The 22,007-nt window shown below is 40.4% G+C and overlaps 1 protein-coding gene across 26 annotated transcripts in view; it reads right to left on the bottom strand.

The window, feature by feature from the left end:
- Positions 1-22,007, bottom strand: part of MADD (MAP kinase activating death domain) — a 74,525-nt gene that overhangs the window by 27,748 nt on the left and 24,770 nt on the right. For 7 of the 26 annotated variants that reach the window (XM_051622478.1, XM_051622472.1, XM_051622474.1 and 4 more), the window contains 14 exons: positions 21,331-21,566; positions 20,811-20,967; positions 19,760-19,863; positions 18,714-18,907; positions 17,777-18,108; positions 17,022-17,161; positions 15,662-15,763; positions 14,761-14,799; positions 13,680-13,739; positions 13,122-13,224; positions 11,895-12,081; positions 11,570-11,720; positions 8,917-9,123; positions 2,526-2,579 (listed from right to left, as the gene is read on the bottom strand). In XM_051622478.1, coding sequence (XP_051478438.1) covers positions 2,526-2,579; positions 8,917-9,123; positions 11,570-11,720; positions 11,895-12,081; positions 13,122-13,224; positions 13,680-13,739; positions 14,761-14,799; positions 15,662-15,763; positions 17,022-17,161; positions 17,777-18,108; positions 18,714-18,907; positions 19,760-19,863; positions 20,811-20,967; positions 21,331-21,566 — 2,066 coding nt within the window. The remainder of the gene's footprint in view (positions 1-2,525; positions 2,580-8,916; positions 9,124-11,569; positions 11,721-11,894; positions 12,082-13,121; positions 13,225-13,679; positions 13,740-14,760; positions 14,800-15,661; positions 15,764-17,021; positions 17,162-17,776; positions 18,109-18,713; positions 18,908-19,759; positions 19,864-20,810; positions 20,968-21,330; positions 21,567-22,007) is intronic. The other 19 variants (XM_051622486.1, XM_051622492.1, XM_051622481.1 and 16 more) reach the window with 11 other exon arrangements.

The raw sequence follows: 22,007 nt of genomic DNA on the forward strand, positions 1-22,007 counted from the left end.
CAACATAAACAGCAACAATTGGTGCTACACCAGTAAGAATTTTAAGGAAGAAGCTTGTATGATGCTGTACTTCACAACATTCCCCAGTTACATTAGAAATGGCTCTCCAGAGTTGGCAATCACATAGGTAAGTAGCAACAGAAGGAATCAGCAAGCCTTGAGTCATGCATTCATTAATCCACCAATCCAAAAATGGGGGAAAAAAACTGTAAAGAACTTTATGTTCAATCTCTCATGCAGTTCTAGAATCATATCATCTATTGTTCTCTGATGGGGTGGCAGGAAGAAAAGAGAATGATGGAGAGACAGAGCCTGAAAAGATATTTGGATAAGCAGTGAACAAGGTAAATAACAAGACAAGAATATGTTATAGACTGTACATAGAATGTCACTGCTCTCAGAAAGAGGGAGAGTCTGAATGCAACACTTCTGCCATATCCATATCTGCCAACTATTCAGTAAAGGAAGACAGCTGGAGTATTTGTATTATATATCCATGACTACATCCAGTATCTACAAGCAAACAATGCCACTCTCTCTTATAAGCACTGGTCACAACAACCTGGGAAATACGGAAGTTTGGATTATATGTAAATACTAGAGAGGGAAAGACAGTGAAAAAGAAAGAAAAAGGGAAGGGAGGAAAGAGAGAGAGAGAGAAAGATAATATACAAAGATTTGTGGGAGTGAGTTTGAGATGGTATGTAAACTCATGAATAGCAAAGCCATAAGTGGGCTGTGCAGAACATACTAGCTTACTACTCAAGACTGATTCTCTATGTGAAGTGTTTTACAGAGTGTTCTTCATCTGTTATAGATTTCTGCCTCTAAACCCATAAACCTTTGTTGATGTAAATCAAATAATCAAAGATTCTAGCAAAGAGAAAGCATAAACAAAATTTACAAAAAGAAAAAGAACAAAAGATATCCTAAGAATTTGGAATCTTATTTTCCATGGAAACATACATTGCTGTTTTCTAAAGCTCTATTTCCACTCATTCAAATGGCCATCATTTCTAATTCTGAATAACAATGCAGCAAAAAGTTTTACATCTCATTACTACAGCAAGAATACTAAACTTCTGCTGTGTGTTTTAAGCAACCTTAGAGTTCCTTGTCCCAGCACATAATTCAGATCTATTTCTAGCAATTTGACTTCTAAAGCAAGTGAAACTGACTGAAGCAGTTCAGGTTTTTGACATCTGTGGGCAATGCTGTTAACTGAGTTTAAGGAGAGCAATAATTACAATCACATTGTTGTCACTATCAAATTCCAGGCACTTAAAAACCTCCCCTTCCCTTCTTTATGGAGCTGTATGTCTAATATAGATAAAACACTAACACACCTTGATTTATCCCTCCCAATACAGGCACCTCCCTGAAAGGCCCAGTTGGGGAGAGCAGGTGTGTGCATGTGCTGTGCGTTTGTCTGTCTTGCACACACTCCTGGCTCAGCAGAAAGCAATTCAGATCCTAAATGTAGCAAGCTGTACTGCAGAGGTGCCCCATTTGCCCCATTCTCTCTGAACTAAGTACAAGAGAACATCTGGAGTTAAGTATTTAAGTGGGAAGCCTAAAATGAATGTAGCAAACCAGGCCTAGTTAGAACATCAGGAATTTTCACCCATTTGTCTTAGCTATTAATTGTCCTCAACCCTCAAGTCTGTAAAAGGGGCATTAGGTCTGCAAAGTAGAAACTGCATTTATGATTAACAACCATGATGTGATAGGTGTTTCCTATAAACTAGCTATTATTCTTATGTGATATGTCCCTGTTTACAACAGTGATAACCAAAAGAACAAAACCTTGTCCTACACCTGCAGGTAATATATATTCAATCTTTTATTCAGTATCATATTTCAACAGATGTTATGATTTGTGTAGATTTAGACTACTTTTTAGACTCTGCAAACAGCCTCAGATTATTTCACTCTGCCATTAACATGGGATATAAAAAATAAAATCAGGTTGATTCCTTATTATGAGGCTATTCTCTAAACAGTCATCACTAAATACAATTCTTCACATACACCTTCTCTCTTCCCCTCAAAAATGTTTCTTGTCGCAGACTGTGGTCACAAACTGTTCATGGCTAATGCCAGGAACCAAGATTTGCCATCCCACAGCTTGAGAAAACAGAGAATTCTGAATTCCTCATAAATCAATCAATATATTCATGCCAAAGAAATCTTTAACTTTTAAGAAACAAGATAGAATATCTTAAAATCCTTCCATATATGTCTGATGCAACAAGGATGCAGAGTATCTGCTTCCCCTTCTTTGAAGAAGGCAACAAGAAGGAAAAAAAAGAAAGAAAAAAAAAGAAGAAGAGACACTGAACACAATTTCCCCAAGGCAAACTGAGCTGTTGGGTCTCCTCTACAAGGCAGACTTTCTTGATAGACCTTTGTTCTCGTGGGCATAAAAACTGTGTGCCATGGATGCAAGCTCACCCTGCACCTGGGGAGTTGGCAGTTATGGGGAGGCTGGAGGAGTCAGTTTCTAAGTTTTTTAATTTCCTTACTCGTTTTTTCCAAAGATTTTTGCTTTTTCACTTCCTGGTGCTTGTTCCACAATTCTACCCAAGATGCATTGAAAGCAGGAGAGAAAGAGAAAGAGTCAGCAGCTGGTCAGACAGGTGAAAATGGGGAAAAAAATTGGAAACAAAAACCCCACCCCTTCATCTCAAAAGAAAGAAAGAAAAAAAAAAAAAGCAGAAATTTATGACAACTACTGAGTGAAGGGTTAATTACATTTTACAAGACACCAATGTTAGGAATTGAGCACTGCATCATCTCTCATTTACAAAATTCAAACATTAGAGATGACTTTGTACAGTGAACCAGCTAAGGAAAAACAGCTATTGTGAACACATATAATGCAGTTAATCACTTTTTCTGAGAAAGGCCTTTAAGATTGTCAGATATTTATTCCTCAAAAATGTAGGCATCACAGAAGCTCTAATTCACAGAAACATTTTGATGTCCCTAGTTTATACCACTGAAATGAAAAGGCACAAAAACAGCAGCAGCAATTCCAAGAAAATGAAAACTGTAGGTTAATACAATATTTAACCAATATTAACCTTAAACATTATCACAAAGTTTAAAAGTACAAGTTATTTTTGTCCTGACAGCATTCTCACTAAATGCTTAGCTCTGCCTATCGACCAGTACTACATGCAAAAAACTGAACTCTGCATCCACTTGCTCCCAGCAGGGTATAAAGAATGGAAAACAGGGAAGAAGAAAAATGAGCAAGGTATCAGTCATGCTTAAGGCCAACTTCCAAAATTCAAACTAGGTCAGAGCACTCCAGTGAAGTCAAGGAATTCTGTAAGAGAACACAATGCAGAGAAAAGGACAAAAGTCTGAAGTCTGCATGCACTCTCTTCATTTAAACTTAGCCCTGAGACAAAACAGTGATGAGGCACTCGCACTTTTCTATCACTCACATTCCTGAGCCCTCTGAAATGCAGTAATCTTTTCTGCTTAGAAACATCAGACCATTCCAGGTGCTGGCCTGTTGGCCAAAGAAACATTGCAAGCTGACAGGCAGAACTGACTGAATGCTGGGCACTGCCTTCCCTACCACAATTGAAGCTGGGAACGTTACAGAGGAAGACACTCTTAGAAAAGCAGCAAAAGCAAAGAGAAAGAAAAAGAAGTACAGGCTTCTACTGCTCTTCAAGGAAACTTGTTGAGCCACTAAAAGGCCACTTGAATGTGTCAGAAACCCATCACACCCTACAAATGGCAGAAATCAGGACAAGACAGGCTCTAAAAAAGTTCTATTTAGCGAAACATCTACTGAAAACAAAATTTAAAAAGCATAGCGTTACAATTGTAGAGGAAGGCTCTAAAGCATTATCATTAAACTTATGAGGAGCAAGGTGAATGTAGCAAGTGCAAAACCCCTAGAAAGACAGCTGCTATCCAGCTGACTGCTGTATCTGCTTCATGATTGATGGATGTTCCTTCAACTTTCATAAGTACTCAGATGCAAAGGATAAAATTGCTTGTGGATCCAAACAGCATCCTGTAGGCTTGTCTAGCTGAGCATACACTGACACAGACAACAATCTCTTTAAGATATGCCAAATTTGTTTGTTAAAGGGCTCTGAAAACATCTGGCCTCTTAAGTGTTCAGTTCACGTGGCTTTACCTTAAAAACCACCAGGCTGAATGCTACAATACCTGCCATTAAATCACTTCTAACTTACTTGCCTGTTAATTCAGGGTAAAGTATATCCTCACATATTAAAAGCAGCCAAGATTTTACTCTCAACTACTTTGTCAAAAAAAAAAAAAAAAAAAAGGAAAACATCAAATAAACTCAAGGAGCATTCAATACTGTGGCATTCAATACATGAACCTGAACTAAGCAGGACAGCAAGTCCAGAGGGGATCTGATGCAGATAAAGTAGGTAGCACAATCTCTTCTGTTTCAAAAAACCATCAAAATAATCTGCCAGTATTAAACAGTTATTTTAAAAATAGTAACAGAAATTTCAGTAAGTACTGACATTTTCATTAGCAGTTACTGCAGGTATGCAGTAAAACCAAACTGACCACTAACATAAAGGGGCAACTATTAACTATCAACTTCAAAGCCACTAGTGTCCTAACACTACCAGTGATGACCATGGACCCTGGAAAACAAGAACCCCAGAAGTAAGAAAATAATCTGTGATCTTTTAGGAAACAAAGTATCAGAAGCATCACAATGAATTTCCTAGCTAAGCAATTACATATTAAGGCACAGCAAAGATCAGTCCTCATACTGATAAACATCCATCACTCTTCACCTAAGAATTAAGAACTTTGAATACCAACTGACTTCCCTGTTACCAGGAAGCATCCTACATGCTTCAGAGGTACACAAGAAACCATCAACTGTCTAAAAATTAACCAGGGGGTGAAGCAGGAACACATCCACCCTGAAATCTGGAAACTCCAAACCTACTTGTCTGTTGTTCCTGTAGTACAAGAAAACTGCACACATTTGGCTACCCCACTTCTAGGTCTCAGAGATGCGGTTTAACCATCACACTAACACACTTCATGTATGGCTGTTGCAAACAGTGACACACGACTTCAGCACATCACATTGATAACTTACTTTTCATCCTAGTATTTCCTCTTATAACTAGGTCAACAGGTTAGCAGTTCAATTTGCATTTTGTCCATAACATACCAATGGATTGAGTTTTACTTATCTGCAACCTAAGGCCATAAGCACCCTCCAAACACCATAGAATCAAGAAACTGAGGAAGTTCAAAGGGACATTTGGAGATCCTCTAGTCAAACCTCTCTGGTCCAAGCAGGGTCAACTAGAACAGGAAGCTGCAGGACCATGTCCAGTCAGGAGTTTCCTGTATCCACAGATGGAGAATGGACAATCTTTCCAGGCAACCTGTTGCTGTATAGGAACATCTTCATGCAGAAACATTTTTGTCATGTTTAAATTGAACTATTTTAAAATATTTTGTTATTTCAGCAACATGCAAATGTTTATAAAATGCTTCTTCCCTAAATAAGTTGGTTTGAATGAGGAAGTCTGAATTTCACTACAGAAGGAATTTCAGCCTAGCCATGACTAACTCTGGTCCTCTATATCCAGAGTACTGTCTTATACTGATGCTTCCATAAGAGAACATAAAGTGTAATAGCCAAGCAGCTTCAAACTATTTTCCTACAACAAATGGAAATTCCCTTTACTTCTAGATCTCAACAGTCAGATGAACACAGCACCACATATTTTTTTACAGCAACTACTTAAAAACTGGCTTGCATACTAGCTCATGGTTCTTGGTGATGCACAACACCAGTTAGAAAAAAAATTCAGAAAAAGCAATGAAGTCTTTTGAACTTTGATCAGTTTTGGTGAAACCAAATCTTTCTTGTAACTTAGTTCCACAGAAGGCAAGTGGAAATCCTTAGAGCATCAGAACCACTGATAAGAATTTATCTGTTGCTTGTCCTTGAAGACTTTGAATTGTTTAAGGCTCATATTCTGGCAACAGTAGTTAACGTAACATAAGAAGTAGCTCTTCTCTTTAACAGTGCTTCTTACGATGCTTCATAAACATGGAGTGTCTGATCTCTATGATTTCCTTTACTATGAAGCTTTCATTTCATCTGAGGGGAAGGAGCTGTCTCAGCAATCCAAACAAAAGATCTCTCAATTCTTTAAAAGAACACTGGCCTCAAGTCTATTTTATTCTTAGTTGTGTCAGAAGCACACTTTCATAGAATGGTTTGGGTCAGAAGAGACTGTAAAGATCATCTAGTTCCAACTCCCCTACATGGGCAGGGACATTTCCCAATAGACCAGGTTGCTAAAGGCCCCATTCCACCTGGCCTTGAACACTTCCAAGGAGAGTGAATACACAACTTCTCTGGGCAACATGTTCCTGTGTCTCACCATCCTCACAATAAAGGTTTCCTTCCTTTCTTTCTAATCTAAATCTCCCCTCTTCCAGTTTAAAGCCATTTTCCCATGTCCTATCACTACAAACCCTTGCAAAAAGTCCCTCCCCAGCTTTCCTGTAGGCCCCTTCAGGTACTGGAAGAGCACTACAAGGACTCCCCAGAGCCCTCTCTCCTAAACAAGACCAACTCTCTCAGCCTGTCTTCATAGGAGAGGTGCTCCAGCCCTCTGATAATCTTCGCAGCCCTCCTCTGGACTCACTCCAACAGCTCCATGTCCTTCTTGTGTTGAGTACTCCACGTGGGGTCTCACAACAGTGAGAAGGTGGGGCGACTCACTGCCCTTGACCTGCTGGCCACACTTCTTTTGATGCAGCCCAGGACACGACTGGCTTCCTGGGCTGCAAGCCCACATTGCCAGCTCATGTTCAGCTTCTCATCAACCAACACCACCAAGTCCTTCTTCTCAGGGCTGTTCTCAATCCATTCTCCACCCAACCTGTAATTGTGCTTGGAATTGCCTCAACCCAGTTGCAAGACCTTGCAACTTTTTGAACTTCATGAAATTAGCATGGGTCCAGCTCTCAAGCCTGTCACAGACTCTCTGGATGGCATCCCTTCCCTCCAGCATGTTGACCACACCACAGAGGTTGGTGTCATCAGCAAATGTGCTGAGGGTGCACTCAATCCCACTATCCATGTCACCAACAAAGATGTTAATCAGCACTGGTTTCAGTACAGACCCTTGAGGAACATTACGCATCACTGTTCTCCATTTGAACATCAAGCTGTTGACAACTACCCTTTGAGTGCAACCATCCAGCCAATTCCTTATCCACCAAGTGGTCCATCTATCCAATCAATATCTTGCCAATTTAGAGACCAGGATGAATTGCAGGATGGTGTCAAACGCTTTGCACAATCCAGGGGGATGACATCAGTTGCTCTCCCCTTGTCCACCGACACTTTGACCCCATCACTAAAAGCCACCAAATTTGTCAGGCACGATTTGCCCTTGGTGAAGGCATGTTGGTTGCCACCATCCACCTTCACATTTTCCATGCACATTAACAGAGCCTTTACAAAGATTTGCTCCATGATCTTGCTGGGCACAGAGGTGAGACTGTAGTTCCTGCAGTTCCTGTCTTCCTTTTTTCCCTTTTTGAAAATGGAGGTTATGTTTCTCCTTTTTCAGTCAGTGGGAACTTCACCAGACTGCCACGACTTTTCAAATATGATGGAAAGCAGTTTTGCAGCTTCATTCACCAGTTCCCTTTTCTCTTTTCTACAGAAAAGACATTAAGTACCCAGAGCAAACCAAACCACTAAACTGAAATGCTGGAAATATGAATTTCTTTTAGCTCCCTGACAGATTTTCAAATTGAGTGCAAGACTAGTTTCTGAGCAACTGCCTCCATAGATGACCTCTTGAAACAGTAAAGCAAATCAAGTCAGAGGGGTTCAGTACCAGTTCAGAAGGACTTGACGTCACGGAGCCACTACATGGGTATGACAACCAGTGTCTGCACTCCTGCCACAGAATTGCCCAATACACACATTCTCATCTTATGCCACATACTGCAGGTACAGCCTCACAGTAGCTGATTTCAGAAGATTAGTGTCTCCTAAAATTATTTGGAATTTGGAAAGTTATTTTAAACAAACTATAAGAAGCAACAGCTAAAATTTAACATGACATATTTTTGGAGTAGACAAAGAATTTCTCTCGCATGCTGATGGCACTTTTCTCTGGTTTACAATCCACAGCAGGTTGGATTCAACTAAATTTCCAAAACCCACCCCCCCCTTTTTTTTTAACCCAAAAAAGTCTGTAAAGCCTTTTTTAGATAAAAGTTTAAAGCCTACCTCTAACTTTTTCTCAAACACAGAGAAAAGCTATACCAGCTAAGAACTTAGACTGGGAAAACTTCCAGCCTATCAGATGCTGTTTAGAAGGACACACATTCTATTTGCTATTGCACAGAAGGAATATCCATCAGTCCTGCTCACGGAAACTGTAACACTACAACTGACATTTTTTGGCAGCTTTTATTATTAACAATCAGCAGATCCTGGGTCCCACTTTTATCAGGATGCAATCTAGATAATCCACAGGCAGTCATCAATTCTTAGGTTTCATGTAGTCCCTTCCACAGCTGCCCTTTCCAAAGCCCTGCTGGCCCTGTTTCCCTTTTGCCATTTCTCATTGCTTGAAAACATCAATCACAGAGGAAAAAAGAAAGTTACCTAAAGTGTAACGAAATTTAGAAACAATCAAGATTAGAAAGTTTCTGGGAGAAAAGTACCCTGGATAGTTTATCCAAGAGCAGAGTGAAAACACATATGATTGTTCCTTGAGATCCAAGGTGTAGATGAAGCATGTTACAGCAGCAATGTAGTGTGTTAAAATGGAGAGAATGTAAATAGAACCTAATGCCAAAATAGATATCCCTCCTGCACTTCACATGCACCTCAATACACACCAATGGAAGCAATAAAATTTTCTTCCTTTAGACTCCTTGTGTCAAACTCTGTTGGCCCTTTGCCTGCAGGGCTCGGTGCCTTTGGCATCAGCTGAGGTACCGGCAGCTGCTTCGCAGGTTTTGGCTCCACTCTTGGGGATGATGCAGGATCCTTGCCAACTGGAGTGACAGATCCATCCGTTGGGCTTCGTCTTCTCTTTTCTGGTTCTTTGAAAAAAGAAAAAAAAAAAGCGGTGGGGGGAAGACAAAGAAACAAGGAAAAAGGATATTAGAGCAGGAAATGGAAGATGCGACAGATGGTCTTGCCTACATCATGAAGCCTGGCACTGAAATAGCTCAGTCCCATATTTATTCCCATAGGTCACCATAGCTTGTAGATAGCCTGACACACTGGTGGAAACAGTAGAGGAGGAAGGCAAAGTGCTGGTTTTGGGATACACAAAGTATCTCCTTCCTGTACATTTGAAATCTAAGAATCTCCTTTGACACAGTAACTGCAGTATCTCCTCTGCTGAGTTGTGCAAAATTAAACTACTCTGCCTAAACTACCAATAATAACACTTCTAGAATATAAGTGAGCTCCTCTCACAGTGAAAAGATGACAAATACAATAGCCTTTGATGGGTAACACTCAATGAAACTTGATGGGAAAAAACTCTCAAAAGCTATCAGTTATAGCTCTTCTCCAATAAGCTATCGAACGAGAGCTATCGTTCTCCAAGACTTCCTATAATCATATGACCGTGAAGGCAGTTTGGATTATTTCTCTGTATCAAACTCCACAGTTCGAATTACAGCAAAACTTTCAGAATAGAATAATTCAAATTAGGTTTTCCATAAAGAACCTCATGCAATCCTGCATAAACTGTGCCAATAGCTGATGAAACTGACAGTCAAAATTTTATATCCTAATATCTGAGTGTGTTGTATCAGTAGACCTTGTTATACCTTTGTCTGGTAGATTTAAGATTTTGCTGTCAGTAACATCTTTCCATTTATATAATAATTGAAAACAATCAACACCTAACATTTAACAGACTGAACAGCTTCATCATTGAGAGTAAAAGTGTTTTCCCAATTCCTTGCAGGTCTTTTCAGAAACCTCCTCAGTTTTTCAAAATGTGATGATCAGAACTGGAAGTACTATCTCAGCTGTGGGTCTGGAGACAATACAATAGCTGCATCCCAAATCTATATTCCCAGGTTTACAGAGTGGCCCCCTTCCAATTTTTACAGACACAGTAAACAGTAGGAAGTTCACACATAGCTGCCATTTTCAGAGACACTGCTTCCTAGGACACAGCTCCCAATCCTGCTACTATTGTTAGCAGTCCTTGTTCCTAAACATAAGTCCTTAGTCTGGCCATATTAAAATAAATTAATTACAACCATGCTTTATTAAGATTCAGCTTCCTCTGGACAAATAACCTGTATCACTCATGTCCTGTTCAAACACTATGCATCATACGCAAAGTGAACAATTTTAGGATGACTAGATCACTACTATGTGTTAAAAAACATTAAGATAAGCACTAATGTCTATAAAACATTTCTAGAAATCTCTAGATCAACTCACTGACAACAGGTAAAACATAATAAACGCTAAAATTTGACCATAAATCAAGAAGTCAAGTAATAATGACAGAAGCCCTTCAAAGATGTTTCAAGGCTTGGAAAGTTTATATCAAATCCTGTCTATTGTGACCATAATGGATTTACTGAGTACACACTACTTAGCATCAAATTATGGCACTGTGCAATACATCAGCAAGTCTTGCTCTAAAACCATTGAGTTACTCAATCAGTTACTAATCAGTCACTCTGTAATTCTCCTTAGGCTCAGTGTCAGAGGAAAATGCTTACGAGTATAATGACCATGATCAGCCTTTTCCCCACATTCAGGACTGTTACACCAGCACAGCCTCCTTACTTTCCTCAGCCTTCCAACAATGATTGGACATAAACACCAGTAATCCCTGGGGCATCTAAGCCAACTCATAAAATCCCTGATGCAAGCCACGCAGAACACCAACTACAAAGAGTTTAGTAGATGTTAATCCTCTACTACAATTAAATACATAGCTTTAAAACATTTGAGATTGTCATCTTTTGCTCTTTTTCCTTATACATGCATTTTTTTTATTTTGCATTCAGAATCAAAATTTAAGAAAGAGCTGAAAAATAACGAGGTCTTTTCAGACTTTCCAATAGCACTTAGTGCTACAAGGATCACTGTGTAATGCAAGATGGCTGGTGAAGTGTAAGCCTTGTATGGTTCTACATTAGGAATACTTCCCTCCCTATTCAGGTTGTCTGCAATAATTTTCCAATGCTGTGGTTAGGACAGTGTACATGAAGGTCCCCAACGCTCAGGATTTCCACTTCATCTTTAAAAGTCCCAGGTTTTGTATCTCGCTTCATAGTTGCCATTTTCAATCAAGTATCAGCATGGCCATTATTTTGCTTTGGACCAGTTACACGTATGCAAGAGAAAACCGTTTCAAGCTTTGTGTGGTTTCAGTAACAATGGCTCAGTTCTCACCTATTTTCAAAGGATCGTAAAACCCCTCAAATATCAGAAGCCACCAAACAGCTGCCTTGGTGGATCTTGTTTGGCTCATAAACACTGTATTCTCATAAATACTTTGCTTACCTTTGTTGTAATAGTGAGTATGTGCTATCTCTAGCAGACTAAAGACGCTGGCCATGCCTCCTAGGCCAGCATTTGCATATGACTGCTCCAGGCTCAGCACGGTGCACTTCAGCAAGTCCAGCATTCCTTTATACACCTTGCGGCTCACCTCCTGCAACGACAGTCCCCTTAGTGTCACCGTTTCAGAAGTGAGAAAGTAATTCAAGAACATAAATTGCAAAATCACTGCAACATCAGCTTTTAGGAGGCAATTTAACAAACGTTTTCTAAGAATTGAGCCTCAGCAGACACTAGGCACGAAGACCCTGCTGAGCTCAGCACTGACCACATCCTGTATGACATCCTGCCGAGCATCATCTTCTGACTGGATGGTGCGGTTCAGCTTGCTTAGTACAAAGACACGGAGCTGCTCACTCTCCAGCAGACGTCGGACTCTCTTCATGTTCAGCCAGCCAACACCTTGTCCATCAAGGACATTGTGTACCACCTCCTTCAGGAACTGCTGGTTCTCACTGATGGATTTAAGAGGAAGCAAGGAGAAGTCAGGCCTCTGCTGACCTTGGCTTGCATGGGAAGAGAGATTTGGCCAGGATACACACAGAAATGCATTTTCAAAGTTAAGTTTACAAAAGAAGTTCAAATCTAGCTATGCCTGCTGCTAACATAACTGCACACAGCCCAGGCTCTGTTCTATAGGTGTAGTATGAAATATTTTATTTTGTCTGTTATTTCCTACAATAAGCAATAATCAGATTTTCCACTAGTCCCTCTAGCAATCACTCTACTCCCCACCTTCACAGCGCTCCTGAGAATCCATAGGAATCCTCTATGCCTCAACCTTCTCCCACAGCTGCTTTGTCTGACTCACAGGCTTTCCTTGCAGGAGGAAGTGCAGCACTACTAACAGCACTGCTGCAGCAACTTGGCACATGTACTGCTTCACCTTGTTTTGCCACAGGGAGGGAATGGGAAGGGAACTCCTGTGCAACTTGCTGCGTTCCCCAGTCTAAGCTGCAGCTACTGTTTTGCAATTATTGTCTCCCAGCCCTGGTAGCTCAAAGTAAATTTCACTCTACCCATAGAGTGCTAACATGTTATACAAGCGAGGGAGGAGAAAGTCCAGGCACAGGCAATGTTTACTTGCACTATTCTCAGTCCCTTCCCACGGCTGAGAAAAGCATTTCACATTAATTTATGGAACCAAACTGCTTCATGTGACTCAGCTGATCCCTGCATGGTGCATTAAAACTGCTGGCTAAACTACCTTGTTCAGAACAGACTCAATTACTAAGAATAATTACCGAGTTGAAGTAGGGACCTAGATTGTTTCATCTCAGACAGAAAAAGGACACATTTCAAAGCACAGAAAAATATCTGTGTATGATTAACTGCAAAACCACCCATACCAAATCTTCTCGGACAGTAATACATGCAAACTTGGGGCTACAGAAAAGTATTTAGTTTTCAACAGCTAGACTTCTGAGGAAATACTGGCCAAGTATGAAAGCACTTGAAAAACACTTTATACTGAAAAAGAAATGAAAAATGTTACCTGGAATTGCTAGTTCGTCCCTGAGGCAATGGAGATTCTTTCTTCACTGTTGGGCTGTGCTTAATGACTGAAGACTTTTGATCCACGAGGGCTCGTCTGTTTCCTAAACAGGAGAGGAAACAAGATGAGAGGAAGGGGTGGCAGAAAAGCAGCCTCATCCCAGGTTGGTAACAAGCAATGCTAAGGCTAACACACCTACTCGGATTACAGGTAACAGACTTCAAATAAAATGGAAACTCCAAAAAAGCAGCAGCATATATCATATTCTAGCATCACACATCGGCAGAAAACAGTAATGGGAGTAATGCAGAGAGAAAAAGAGAAGATGGTAATGGGAGCAGGAGGTGATAAGCAGGAAAAGTGTGGCTGCTTTGCATGCAGTTCCACAACAAGAACCATCTGCAAATTAGTCACTATATGTAAAAGCATAATGCATCGGGGGTGACTAGTATAGATCATGTGGCACTGGTTACCCAGTGAGAAAGGTAGCCCAAAGTCAGGCATAGGGAATGCTGGAAATTGTTAAATCATGCACAGCTCATGCTGTAGGGAACCCACCTTCATTGCTTACTGGGCCAGCTTCAGTAATAATCTCCATTATAGTATTTAACCCAAATACTGGGACACAAAATATACAATTAGTAGTGTACTACAATATCTGCACTCCCCATCATCAGCATCAAAAGAATCCAACTACCAGCTTCTTCCCAGCCCTCCCTCAAAACAAAACCCAAATGACGCCAGAGCAGGAAGGATGCTTGAAAGTCCAAGACAACAAGGGCCAGTATAATTAATCTTGGAGATAGTGCTTGACTTGAAATTTGGCATTGTGGAACGAATGTATTGCATTTTCAAGGATGTTATTGCACATATTGTATTTCAAGGGCACTATCAAAAACATCTGCATCACTGAGGAAAAAATATCAATGGATGTGCCTGAAATAAAAATTAAAAAGGAAGATGGAAAGCGGTCAAACAGCAGCAATGAGATGGAGTCCCAGCATCATTTCCCATTACAGTTAGAAACACAGGATATCACAAACACTCAGTAAGATTAAGCAGCAATTTTACACCTGTACAATAGAGACAAAACCATTCAAAAAACAGTGAAGCACTCAGTGGGAATCCCAGTGAGCCAGCATGCACATGTAAATGGACATGAACACACACACACACACTTGCACGTGTGAAAACCAGACTGGGCTACACCACTGAAATCCCATCCTCATATCTGCATAGTAACATTAAAGGCCCTACAGGATTACAGTAGTCAAGGAAAGAAAACAAAAGTGCAGAAGATGAAGTGCAAAGCATGAACGTGGAAGAGCAAACCCCATCACTGTTTTCTTCCAATGCATGGAATCAGTCATTAAGTTTACCCATGGAAATAACCCTGACACAAAGCATGTTTCTTATCCAGTACAATTGGACATGAAAACATAACCAACTGGTAAAAGATTGTCAAAAACAGCTGTGCAGAGTCTCTGCTAGTGTTTTTATTATACCAATCCTGTTCCTCCTCATTTTACACACAGGGAATGGTTACTTGTCTAAAAACAAAGTCCAAAGCAGAAACACAAAAACCAGCTTTTGGCCTTTGTTTCTACAAGGTCAAAGGTCAGCAAAACATCATACCAACCTTCATCCACATCCCTTCCCACTTCCAGATTAAAGTAATCTTTACCGATGAAAATGATGAGGAAGAAAAAATAAATGAAAAAATTCAACATATTAAAACAAAAGCAGTAAGTTCTAATCAGATAGAATAACTCAAAAGGTAAAATAAAACCTTTCCCCAGTTTAGCAACTGAACAGGTCTCAATGCTAAAGGACCAGCAAGTGCTCAGTCACCCTCCTGTCATTACATCTGGTACAGGGATGACCAGGCTGTCTGTCTACCCACAGGAAGAGGGTAATTTCTCTAGTGCCCATTCAAACACAGTATCTAATGATACCACAGACAAACAGATGTTCCAGTGAAAAGATTATGCACATAAGTTAGGGACTGACCTTCACTCTGGATGAGCTGAAGTATGTTTATAATTTGATTTTGATCACAAAATTTTTATTTAATGAACTGAAAAGGCTATAAACACTTTTGAAACCCATGTAAACTGCAGTCTCCACAGGAAGGCTGGCATTATCCTGACTTAAAAATGCACCATCATTGCTCTAACAAGTTACCTAAAGCTAATAATTCTAATAATTAAGATTGCTACAGTACAAAAGTAGACCTACCTCTTCTCTTGGTTCCCATTCTTTACACTAAGTACTTAAAAATCAAACAAAACAAAACCAGCATTCACAGTGTATCCATTAGCAGAGGCTAGACCTGCAGTCTCCCATCCCAACACAGCTTGATTGTTGGGAAGAAGCCTGACTGAGAAATAGCAAGACAATTTACTGTCATGATACTTTTAAGCCAGGTACTACCAAGCCAAGCTACCAAAATGCATCACCCCTAGGATTCCTGTTAGTCCTCAGGCTAGCAAGTCACAAGAACTGTAAAGGCTATAGAAGACAAAGGGAAAAATTATTACCTTTCAGGCTGGGAAAAGGAGTATTCTTGTCTCTCCCAACTTTGGTTGGTAGGGCTAAGTTGGACAGACTGAAACTTGTGCTGTGGTTTCTGTACAGGCTGCCTATGATAGAAGAAAACAATTCAATGCCTAATGCTCTCTGCACACATCCAAACTTCCTAAAACTGCTGTAATTCACCTTCTTATTCCAGATCCTTAATGATTAAGTTCTTCTTTATTACCCAAAAGTCTCATGAGCAAAACATCATTGCATTTACGTTGCAACTACATCTGTAATCAGATTATTCTATATTGTACGAAAACATAATTCTTAGCTTTCATATTATAATCCTAACTGTTATATCTTTCAGTCCTAAATGTAACAGCAATATCCACGTGTCTTCCTGCACTTAAACAGGTAATCTCACATCAGCTGTGTCTTCTAGTTTTATCCTCATTTTTGGAGCAAATGAATGGTAGGGGCCACATAAGAAAACAGGATAACTGAAGATCTCTGGGATATGTAGTTGTTAAGTGGGGACTGGGCACTGTGCCTTGTGAAACACTGTAAATCTGCCACAGAAGTGTACTTTCAAATAGAACTCTTCCATTTATTAGAAGAAAACAGAAGTTCTTCCTAGTACAGACAGGTCTTAAGAACACAATAATGGAATACCATCTGGTTAGGCCTGAAGACAGCCTGAAAACACCTCATGTAGATCAAAAAGCTGATTAACACTTCAAGATGTTCATTAAAAATGTCAGCATGTTCTTTTAATTTGCTTTGGTTCTATTTTTTTTCAGCTTAATTTTAGTAACAATTTTACCAGAAACATCCAATATACTTTCCCCACTACTGGAAACTTCCTGCACTGTTCCCCACTAAGTTGCAAGACTTAATTGGCCATATCTTCTTTCTCTCATTAAAAACTCCAGATTTGTTTTCCACAGCTGTGAGTTTTATTGTTAAAATGTAATCGAAAGTAGGTGAGGACAGGCAAGAAATGTAACTTGGCACCAAATCATACTACACAGCAGCATGGAAAGTGTACTAGTGGTAAGATTTTTTTATCAACTTCATGAAATTGCACACATTTTTGTCTCAATGAAATGGAAAAAAATTCTGATCTGTGCCCTAAAGTGCTGTATAACACAAGGGTCTAAACACATAACCAAAGTCGTCCTTACTGAAAAATACATAAAGCAATAGCTATCAGCACTCTAAGTTAAACAGGTTCTGTGGCTCCCAGCATAGCTTCTGGACAGCTGGTAACAATTTGCCAACCAAGTAATTTTCTTGACTAGCCATCCCTCTATTCCATCTCTCCATAAACTCCAATACAATAAATAAAACCAGCTTCACAAATGCGTTGTTACATACTTGCAAAAGACATGATGCCCCCAAAACCTTCACTGCTGTTGTTGGAGACAGTAGAGTTTGGGGAGCTGGCCCTGGAATCTGAATCTGCATCAGAATCATTGGCCAGTTTTAAACTGTTTGGACGGAGTAACTTCTGAGACCTTTAAAGAAATTAAATACATCTGTTATTAGCTTTCCCTCTTCCCAACCCAAATCAACACATTTTATGACTGTGGGAGATCAATGTCAGTCTCTTCCTCATCAGTTTTCACCACACTACCCTCACCTTCTGGCAAACAAAAAATAAGGAAAGAGAAAACAAGATGATTAAAGCTTCTTTGCATTCAGGCTTTGAAAACTTGTCTGAAAAAGGGCATTGGTGGATTCAGGGATGAAAAGGTCCTGCTTTGACAGCTGTAACAAGAAAACCCAATGTCATGAATCACTACAGTATCTTTCCCCAAAAGAGAAAGTTTCACAAAATAATTGCTCAAAGGTTTCAAGAAATCAGTAGGTGATATACTAGAATGTTTCTAGGAAAAAATGAAAATTCTGTTAGCTCCTAGTGCTTACATAAAAGCAAAGATGTGGGGGAACTGAGCAAGTGCCTTTACTCAAACCAGAAGGGTTTTTACAGAATTTCAATATTAAATGGAAGTGATCAACAAGACACTTCAGGTGCAAAAGGCATTTGAATGAACCAATGTTAAACTACATGAAAGAGATGGAAACCCCAATAGTGCTGTACAAAAGGGAAGGAGACAAGGAGGACTCACCTGCTTCCATTGAGATTCTGGTTAAATCTTGGGGTGTAGCTCTCTTCCTGCTCATCATCTTCATCCTCCGTGGGAAAACCATACTGTGGTTCAAAGTATGGATTGTCATACTCTCGCTTCCTCACCACCGCCTCTGAGGAGCTCATGCTGCCAGCTGTGCTGTCACTCTCATGACGATCCAAACTTATCTTAGGAAAGCTTGGTTGCAGTTGCAAGGAAGGAAGATGGTTTGAAAATCCAGCAACCAATTTCTCTTCCATTTCTGCTGAATCTGCTGACTCCTGTGGACCAGTCAAATCATTGATCTGTTCGCTAATTTGCGTTACATACAACTGAAGGGCAGGACAAGAACAATTATTTCAAACTGGGAAGTCTGCAAGGTCTTTGCTGCTTGTTACTGGGTCCCAACCCTATCCCCACTATCCATGGCTCTAATCTAGGATTTTACATACACTGCAGTATTCCTGCATTGTTCTAGGGACTTACTCCTCAGTAAAACAAGTCTTACTGGTAAGTGTGAGCTCAGGGTAACAGCTCTCCATTGCCCTGTTTTGGGGTTATGCAAGCAACTCCCATTCTTCCCAAATGACCAAAAATGCATGAGTTTCCCCACCCCGCTCCTTGTTCCTCTAACATATCAAGTCTTTCCAGACTCTGTTTAAAGCAATTCCTGCAGTCACAACCTAGGTCACTGCTCTCTATTAATGCTGCATTTTTCAATGCATGGGGACTTATGTACAGGAATGCTCTGTTCCAGCATAAGAGAGTACCAGTAAACTCCATCTTGCTCAGGAAGTCCAGAAAGAGCATGCAATTTAATCTGTGCAGAGTTTCACAGTCCTATTAGCTTTAGCCCTTCTCAAAGAACCACGTGCATTCTCCCATTCTTTATATCCTAATATGCTGATCTTGGGGCTGAACTCATCTCAGTACACACATGATTCACTCCATGGATGACAGTGCTGGGGCTGCTACTGGCTGTAGTACTGGAACTTGAACGAGGCTGATTGTTCTCTTGGGAGTTTTCACTGTCCATGGCCTGTTCATCCAGATCCCCTGAATATTCTTGAAAATCATCAAATTCCACTTCACTAGCATCACCAAGGGCTGCGTGAGTCAGGGGGTCAACATCTGCAAACACATCATTTTGCATTAAAGAACACTGCATTCCTGAGCTTTCTGCCCATCTAAAGATCACTAGCACATGAGGACTGCTCAGGAGAATAAGCCTGTATATAAATTTAGGTTGTAAAGGGCTTTTGGAGTTCATCTATTCCAACTCTCTGCTCAGAGCAGGGGCAACTTCAGAGTTAAAGCAGGTTGCTCAAGGCCTTGTTCCACTGAGTTCTAAAAGTCTCCAAGGCTTGACATTCTACTGTGATGCTGAGAACATGTTTTAACTACACTGACCATGAAGATCTTTTCCTTTTGTGCAAGCAGAATTTCTTTTGTTGCAACTTCTGATTATCACCTCTTGTCCTTGGGACACAGGAAATCTGTTGGCATTCCTAGATTTAGCTAACTGGAAAGGCTATTGCTGCAGCCTCCATATAAGCCACAGAGAATGTATTTTCCTGTCCCCACTAGGATGGAGTGACTCATTAAAACCAGCACTGAGAACCAATATGGGGGGGCAGGAGAATGCTTGTACTCTGCTGCCCATACTACACATATTTACTGGCTGCAGCACTTTGTTTCCAGATTTTGTGAGCCAGTTTTGTACAGCAGTACCTAATTATGTTCTTCTTCCTTCCAGTGTACTATGGGGGGCATTGTATCTAAGCAGAAGAAATGTCTTTTTTTCTGCCTACCACTGGATACTGCAGGATTATAGAAGACACTTTTACCTCAGAGCAAAACCACAATGGAGCAATACTTTACTGGGATTCAGGACCTTAGGGGAGGCATTTTTCCCACAGTGCAGATGAATGAGGAAGAGGAACCTGTGAGTACCTTGTGAAAGTAAAGCTCAAAGTTACTCACTTGGGGTATCACCATTAATGTCACATTTCATCATCTCACTGACAAAGTCACCGAGGGAGGAGTAGGAGGAACTTGAGTCGTCATAGTCGACACTGTCACTGCCACTGCCACAACAGGTGAGAAAGAAAGATGAGTGGCAGCAAAACAGCAATAGCAAGGCTGATGTTCCCAAGATGTGAATCAGCACTGCTTTCATATCAAAGGATATTACAATCTTTACAAACGCATTTCTGGCAAGAGTCAGAAGCCAGCTTCATGAAAGCTCAGAGCAAATTAATTAACTGGGAGGCACACAAATACACAATATGGGAGGACATTTAAAGGCTCTCAGTAAAGCACAAATAAGCAGGCAGTAGTGTATTAATTCTCAGTGCATATGTGTGTATGTGTGGGACAACTTCAAGGGAACTGAAAATCACAAGTAAAAGCATTCCTTTCTTGTAGTAATGACAAATCCCACTATATCAGGACCACTGGTGCTGTGTAAAATATAGAAAACGTGGCCTGAAAAATCTCACAGGCTAGCAGAGAACATAGGGTAATAAACCAGATGGAAAACTCAGGGAAATACAAACTACTGTATCAAAAAAGTTTACTCTCACTCGTGAACACACAAGGTCTCAAGCAGTGAGCAGTGCTAACAAGCTTCACATAACTACGTGCACTGAGCAGAGATTTCAAAGAGTGGCGAGATGGGTGCGAGCACTTGCAGTACTGGAATATAAATAACCAAAGAAAGAAGAGCATGGAAGAAAAAAAGCATTAGGGTGGGAGGAAATACCAAATGTCAAGTGGCATACAGGTAGCGAAGTAAACAGGAAAATATAAATGGAGAATCACACTAAATTAAGGCTTGAGAAGACTCTAGCAAAGGGTTAAGAGGTTGCTGTGATGACAGAGCAGTGAGACAATTCAGTTCAGTGTCAGTTTTCTGCCCAGACAAAATGAAACAGCAACCTAGCAGGCTAGAAGACTGCAAATGAGCAGTAGGAGGAGAGGCCCAGCAATCTGAAGGAACTATCATGTAATGAGAGTCATGCTCCCCACTAACCTGTCATCAGTGGGATCAGAATCTGTTTCTTTCTCTACCGGGATATTCAGTGCTTCAGCCAGCTGTGAATTACTGTCATAGACACGATAGTGGATGGGCTGCAGCTGGTGAGCATACCACTTGGGTTTGTCACCAATCAGTGCTGGGTCAAACATGTCTGCACAAACACAAGGAGAGAGTTAATTCAACTCATTTAAAGGTGTGAAAGGCTTCTTCATCCACAGTGAGGCTAGTCTTGCACAAAGGGACAGTTTCTACTCTAAGAAGGCTACAAGACTTCTTCTCTGTAAGCAAACAAGACAAGAGGTAAAATTCATTGGAGGAACGAGTGGCTCATAGCAGGGCTAACTTAGAAGAAACACATGAGGACATACATAAAAATAGAAAAATGTTCCTTGAACTAGATTTCCCTCCCCAGCAGAAACAATATGGTGTTAAGCTAAGTCCCTCCCATGAATCTCCCTGTCTTTTATGTTTCCGCATTACATACAAGTGCAGGAAAGCCGAGATCAACACTTACTGTTATGAATTCTTTGGAAAGCATAGTTAGTAGGGTTGAGTGACCATTCTCCAAAGTATTCTACTGCCTGTGTCCTGGAAAGCTTATCTGCAAAAGGTGTTTGCTTTGGCCTAGAGGCAAGAAAAGAATTTGCCTGGAAGGCCACCACTGGTCGTGGGAAGAGACGGAGAGTGCGAGTGTGCATCTGGAAACCTTGTAAAACATTTGGTGAGTTGAAGAATCTCACCATAGCAACCCTAAAAAGAATCAGAGGACAATATATCAGATAAAAACACAGTACACATCAGAGAAGAAGACAGAGAGCCTTTTAAGGAATGCAGTAGGCAGTGTTTCAAACCTTTGAAGAATGGTAACCCGCTATAAAAAACTGTCTTCTTAGAAAACGGGTGTCTTTCAAAAAAACAATATATATATAAAAAACAAACCACAAACAATCACTTTGTTTTAATTCACCACCTCAACACCAACGCCCATCCAATGAGGCACATCATTCTCATATGCACTAGCTAAGGTGACAACTGAGTCTCTAGCTTTTTTTGCAAAGCTTGAAATTTAAGCTAAGGAACCAGTAACAGTCCTGGCAAAGTGGATTATCTACAGGAAAACGCAAGAAAGAAAAATCCCCTCAAGATACATAGTTATCTGCATGCAGTTAATTAATCTGAGATAAACACTGC

Source organism: Apus apus, chromosome 5 (assembly GCF_020740795.1).
Source record: "Apus apus isolate bApuApu2 chromosome 5, bApuApu2.pri.cur, whole genome shotgun sequence".
Taxonomy (NCBI): Eukaryota; Metazoa; Chordata; class Aves; order Apodiformes; family Apodidae; genus Apus; species Apus apus.